The following is a 6,206-nucleotide window of genomic DNA, read 5'->3' on the forward strand; positions in this document are numbered from 1 at the left end:
AGTGAACACAGGTCCTGGGACTCTACTACTTCAAACCCTGGAATGCTTCACTCTCAACATTCTGGGGCTTCCTGACTTAGAAATGAGGCGCTGGTCCCCACATGACAAGAATACTAGTTCTTCTTAATGAGCCTTGGTCCTAGAGTGAGACACATTTTTACACAATGTAGCTCCAAGGCTGAAAAGCCTCTTGCACAAACGTAACAGCCAAATCCTTGTTCCACACTCAAAAGAGACGAATAATCAGTGAAACCGAAGAAAACACTGACAGCATTTTATTTTTTTCCCTGAAGTGATTTAATTACAAAGTTCATGAGGACTTACAGTATTACAAGAGAAATTGTCAACATGCGAAAACAGAACAATGCAGAACACAGGAGTTTAACAAACTGGTAAGATAAGACGAGCCACTGTTCACAATAAACATGAAAACTGATAAAGTCCTCAGGAGGTGGGAGCCGGTGAATGACTACAGTGCAGGCATAGAACGGCCACATTCACACTGACTCAGCAAAGGTCAATCCAACCAAGGCAAGATGTGCACATCTCAAGAAAACAAGTTACAATTTTTATATCGGCTTTTCTCATAACTTTTAGAAAGCTTCACTTGTATGTACATAAAACTGTACAAAAACATGGCATCACAAGCATTTTATCCTATATAAATATACCAACAATTAGGATAACAACTAGAGTCTCTCTTGCAAAGACATATTTTCAAGGCAATTGTCTTTGTTCTAGATGAACTGTGTAAAAGATGAAATGTTCAGTTAATTTCAGATTGTTTTGGGAGAGGGCCTTTTGAATATGAACCAGCACTGACATTTCAGAAAGTAAAGGAAAAGAGTAAACAGTTTCTACCAATTATCTTTGGAATTCATGCTTAAATCGCCGCCTGCTTGACAGCAGACGCGGGGTTGTGGAGATCTATGTACACTACACCACCAAAAGATTTCAATATTTTTTCACACAACCACTTTTCCAAGAGTCTTTGATCAGTAAGAAAAAAAAAAAAAAATCCATTGCCAATTTCAGTACAGCAATTTGTCCACCTGTCCACAGAAATGATCACCATACGATACACACTACAGAGAGGCAAAAGATACTCAAGTGACTTTAACATTAAATCAATGTTAAGTACAAATTAAACATTATTCAACATACTTTTGAGTGTATTCAGGTGCTTCATGATGTCCTCTTAATTTAATCAAGGAGAACCCTTCTGTGTTTGAGAGAGAAGAAAACACAGTTCATTCAGCATGAGTTCAAAAGAAAGATCAAACCCGGTGATACATTGTTCCAGGGGTGAGTAGCAGGAGGTCATTATCGGCTGGAGTGAAAGAGTCCAACTCCTTAAGACAGGGGAAAAAATAGGCCCAGGCTTGTTATTTTGTCTCATTTCGCAGAGGACTTAAATCAAACTCCTGTCATTCCGTTCAGAGCAACAACAGATGATTACGACTGATCCACTAAGAGTTGCCCCATTTATTTCATGTGTCGGCGATCAAAGAGACAAATCTGAAGATTCCAGATTCCTGAAAGCGATAAGTGTACTTAGGCTGGAATCAGGTTACGATTTATCCCCCGAGATAAATCTGGATGCAAAGCAGTTGTGAATCGGAATCAAGTCCGGGGCATTTTCAATAGATAAAAGTGATTGAGGCTATGTGACATTGGTTTTATCACTCAATGCTATCTTTCTCACTTATCATTAATTCCAGGTCAGTGGTTTAGCCACTGCTTTGAGTTCGCGAAGGGGCTATGTTCAGCTCCGAGAGGGGCTTTGTGGAGCTGGGGGGGTTAAATCACAGTGTATCATAGCTGTTGTTTGAATTTTTATTTCAGTTTGCTAAATGGCTTTGAAAACGACATGATGTGCTTTCTCCCCCTCAAGGCAGGATAATGGCCCACCTTATTTAATCATGGCCATGTCCAGTAATTTCCGTATGTTTTCATTTTAATTATTCTAAACGCAGTTTTCAATGGCAGCATGATGAGGTAAGTGCTGATAAAAATACCCCTTTTAACTGATTGTAGCTTTGCGGGTGGATTTGCATTATCTGGTGGGTGCCGTGTCCTGGGGGTGTGCTCACACATGCCCCAGCTCAGGACTCATTACTCACCCTAATTAGGAAATGTCCATTGAAGGCTCCTCCACCCTTAGTCGGACGCACAGTCTCACGATGGAAATACTCTGCAGAGGTGAGAGCTATCTCCAAATCTAATCAAATCAATGTTAAAATCACAGACACGGGCTTACTCTACAATGTTGTAAGGCAGCCTACTGTTGTCATCATTAACATTTAATTACTGACTAATACACAGTGTCCTTCAGAAATCTCCTTCAGATTCACTTGGAAAATCTTTGTAAAGATAAATGAAGCCCACGGGCATGCCCTATTTTTTATTCCATCTTTAATAGCCAGAAGAAGGAAAATGCCTAATAATTTATTAAGCATGTTGTCCTCAATAGAGGGAAAATCATAATTAACAGGAATTGCAGTAAATTGAGCCAACACTCCTACTATAAACCTATGTTTAAGCTCAACAAAATTCTGCAGTTGCAAATGATATTCACTCACATGAAACCAAACACTTACTTAGAAATGTCTCATGTTATTGACAAAACCTCCCAGGATTTCTTCAAATCTATTCATTAGACTTCAAGGTCCACACTGTCTGTGAATTCACTTATTCCAGTGTGCACAGTGTATTGAATTCACCTCTGAAGAAGTATTTATCTAGAGCGAACTGCTACTTTAAAACACAAAGAATTTACTCTCAACAGGGCACTCATGTACCAACTTCCAAGTGCTCAATCTCTCCAGTGGTCCTACGTGTTCAAGTGCCCTTCTATGTAAATACTTCTTTATGCATTAAACCGATCCAAAGAAGTTCTTGTGGATCATAAGGGGAGAGAGAGGACTATGAGCTTTGAGGGGAAAGGATTGTGAGAGCCCGTCTGATTGTCACAACAGAAAAGAGCTTTTAAAAATGACACGCTCGTATGATTTAATCAACAGAGTGTGTCATAAGGTTTAAGATAAAAAGCCAATCGGAATGGTCATTGTGACTTTGGGGTATTGTGGCCAAGTCAACCGTTTTTATGATGAACGATAGGTCACAGTGCTGAGAGTCAGTGGAACATAATGTCAGTTTAAATGTTGCCACACAGCCTTCTCCACCAGTGGCCGAGCACTACAGGGAGCAGAGGTTATGGCTATTCTACTATGATTAGGGGTCCAAGGTGTTTGTGATTGTGAGGGGCGGATAAATGCCTTTCCACAATATCGAACTCCACTTCTGGAGATGGTTTCAATCAAGTTTAAACAGCAGCAGCAAAGAAAAGCTTAAATATGCTAGAATTCTGAGGCAATTTCTTTTTTTCAGCTTATGCCAGACAAAAATATATGTAAAACACACCATTCAAAGGTATTTACAGCACTGTACATTAAGAGAGACCGTTTCATTTGATTGTTAGTCGAAAGTGTTATGCCTTCTGTACGGGCCTGTCTGGCTGTCTAATAAATGATAGCTAATAATGGCACAAGAGCACTGATCACAACTTCCAAATTTCAAGAGATCACTTCACAGAATGGAACTTGGCTAACTACAACAATAATTAGTTACTACTAAAGTAGCAATTACCATCTGCACTTCCTTTTGATCAGTTAGAATTGTATCCTTCACGATTTCGTATAAATAAATGAGCGAGTGCATCCATTAACTTTGTGGAATTCTTAATAAATATGCTAATAAATTAATAATTTAAGGAGGAAATGACAAAAAACAAGTGTTCATGCCAGTGATGGAATACTGTTAACTACAAAACGGGCATTGGCTTTAGCATGTGGACAGCCTGTTTTTCCATCTGAAGTGGGTGTACCTTTTCTTCATTTGTGCACCAATCAGATGACACTATTCCTCACAGGTAAATTTCTCTTTTTGGAGTGTGGGTAGAGGGAGAGGTGGGTTGGAACTCAGAGGCTACGCTCAGGGGCATCTCCTCTGAGGGGCAGTCCTGACTGGCGTCATGACCACTGTTGGAATAGGCACTGCGGGAGGGCGGAAGGCGCGACCGGTGCTCCTCGCCACCCAGCCTGGCGCTCCCGTTAGCGAGGCGTCCCAGGCTCCCTCTTTCCTGGTAAGGCACGAAGGTGGAGAGTTTCGGGGGGTTCCTGGTCTTGCGTACGGGGGAGGGATGCCCGGGCATCCAGCAGGCGTCTGAGTGGCCCAATTCGCTGCACTCGGTTGTACAGTTTCCGGTCATTGCCACATCAGGGAGGGAGCGGATATCTGTGGGCAGGAGAGAGCGTCATGGTGATAAACATCAGAACAATCATGAAAAGTTGGAAAGAGGCTTTTGTGAACAGAAATGGTGTCATCTGAAACACGCCATGGAGCCCACCCCCCTCCTTGATGTCTCTGCAGCTGTTGCTAAGCAGTCAGCAGCAGTTGCTATGTAGCTGTTGCTATGCACTGTGTAATGAGCACAAGTGTGTGTGTAGTCCACTAGCTGATGTGTGACATTCAGGGGATTGCATGCTGTGTCTATGTCATTTAGAAGTATTCAACAGCATTTTATCTGATGTGTTTGTAATATATTTATAAAATTAATTGTGTGCACATCACACCTTTGGACAAGTGCAGGACTAATGGGAAATACTAAAGTGAAAAAATTGTCTGCAACACTGCTTTAAGCTCCAATAATTTAACACAAAGGCGACGTTTCGACCCTACTGGGTCTTCTTCAGGCTAATGGTGGACTCATTTGACAAAGGGATGTATGTAGGCATTACAATCAGCTGACAGACATGAAGTTGCGGGGTAATGTTCTTCAATTGTTTGTGGTAAGCTTGTACATATGGAACGGATTTTTCCACTGATTGGTTTTCTTTTCCTTTACTTTTTTGTGAATAGCAATGTTATGTAATCCTTTGGGGATATTGCATTTTAACAGCCTTCTTTTGAGATGTATAAGTCTTTAAAAAACATGTTTGAAAGTGTTCTCTTAATTGAGTTGTGAGTGGGGCTATTAGGCTTTCTAGACCTAATCAAACTAATTGAAGTCACATGTTGGGTCAGCTGATTGTAATGCCTACATACAGTATATCCTTTTGTCAAATGAGTCCACTGATTGCCTGAAGAATACAAGCTAGGATTGAAATGTTGCCTACGTATTTAATTATGGGAGGTTAAAGCAGTGGTGCGGACGTAACATTTTTTTCACTTGTAATATATCACCGCATTGTTAACATGTTCAATACAGCAATGTATTGATTTCTGATACATGTGATTTGTATGCTGTCAATGGTGCTCCAGATATGTGTCAACATAAAAAAAGACAGCAAGAACAGACAAAATATTAGACCCACATATTAGTGACATACAATGTTTGGTTCCAAAGAGGATGGCTGGATCCCTTTGGGCGAAACCATCGTTGAAAGAGTTATTGATTGACAGTGCTGAAATGAGTTCCCTGCCCTTGATTATCCACCATTTTGTATTCAACTGTTCCTAATTAAATAAATGGGTCCATGACCCAGTGACCTCATTCAAGTGTACGAGCTGTGAAAGCTCCAAAATAAGTTTGCTTCAGCTATCATTCAAACAGTATGACACGGTTTCTGAGAGTAAAACGGCACTGAAGAACTGGTGTATTTGTTTACCACAAATGTGCAGCTGGCAGCTAATAGACTTGTTAAGCAGCCCACCTGTTGACAAGCTAAACAGGCAGACCAGATTTAATGGAAATACCACTCAATTTATCTTTGTTATCCCTTCAAACGCAGACACTAGGACAGCCAAATCAATGTCTGTGAAGAGAAGAGCTGACAACCAAGATCTGGGAGTGTCACCCTCATGTAAACTTTTGATTGCCGTGATAAATGCATTACTGTGATGCCTCGATGGTGTCCACGCCATGGAAGAACACGTCCATCACGGACGTCTTGTTTCGTGGCTACAGGACGGGGTGTGAAACAGAGTAAATGTATTCGTATTTCGTGCCACCGTGACAGTAAGCCTACGAGACGTACCCTCAGTACTGTACTCCTGTTTACATATACATCTGGAATACTGTACTGTAACTGTAATATGCAATTACTTTCCACTGCACTTTGATTTGGATAGCTTCTGCCCAAACTTTATTTGTACTACCTTCAAATCCATTGTTATACTGCTCATTTTAGCCTAACTTATTATTA

At 40.8% G+C, this 6,206-nt stretch overlaps 1 protein-coding gene across 1 annotated transcript in view; it reads right to left on the bottom strand.

Annotated features, from left to right (window-relative positions):
* Nucleotides 1-279: 279 nt before the first annotated feature.
* pcdh1a (protocadherin 1a) overlaps nt 280-6,206 on the bottom strand; it is a 92,145-nt gene continuing 86,218 nt past the window's right edge. Inside the window, exon 5 of the mRNA XM_034890110.1 lies at nt 280-4,296. Coding sequence (XP_034746001.1) covers nt 3,926-4,296 — 371 coding nt within the window. The 3' untranslated portion in view covers nt 280-3,925. The remainder of the gene's footprint in view (nt 4,297-6,206) is intronic.

The sequence above is a fragment of the Etheostoma cragini genome, chromosome 13 (genome assembly GCF_013103735.1).
Source record: "Etheostoma cragini isolate CJK2018 chromosome 13, CSU_Ecrag_1.0, whole genome shotgun sequence".
Taxonomy (NCBI): domain Eukaryota; kingdom Metazoa; phylum Chordata; class Actinopteri; order Perciformes; family Percidae; genus Etheostoma; species Etheostoma cragini.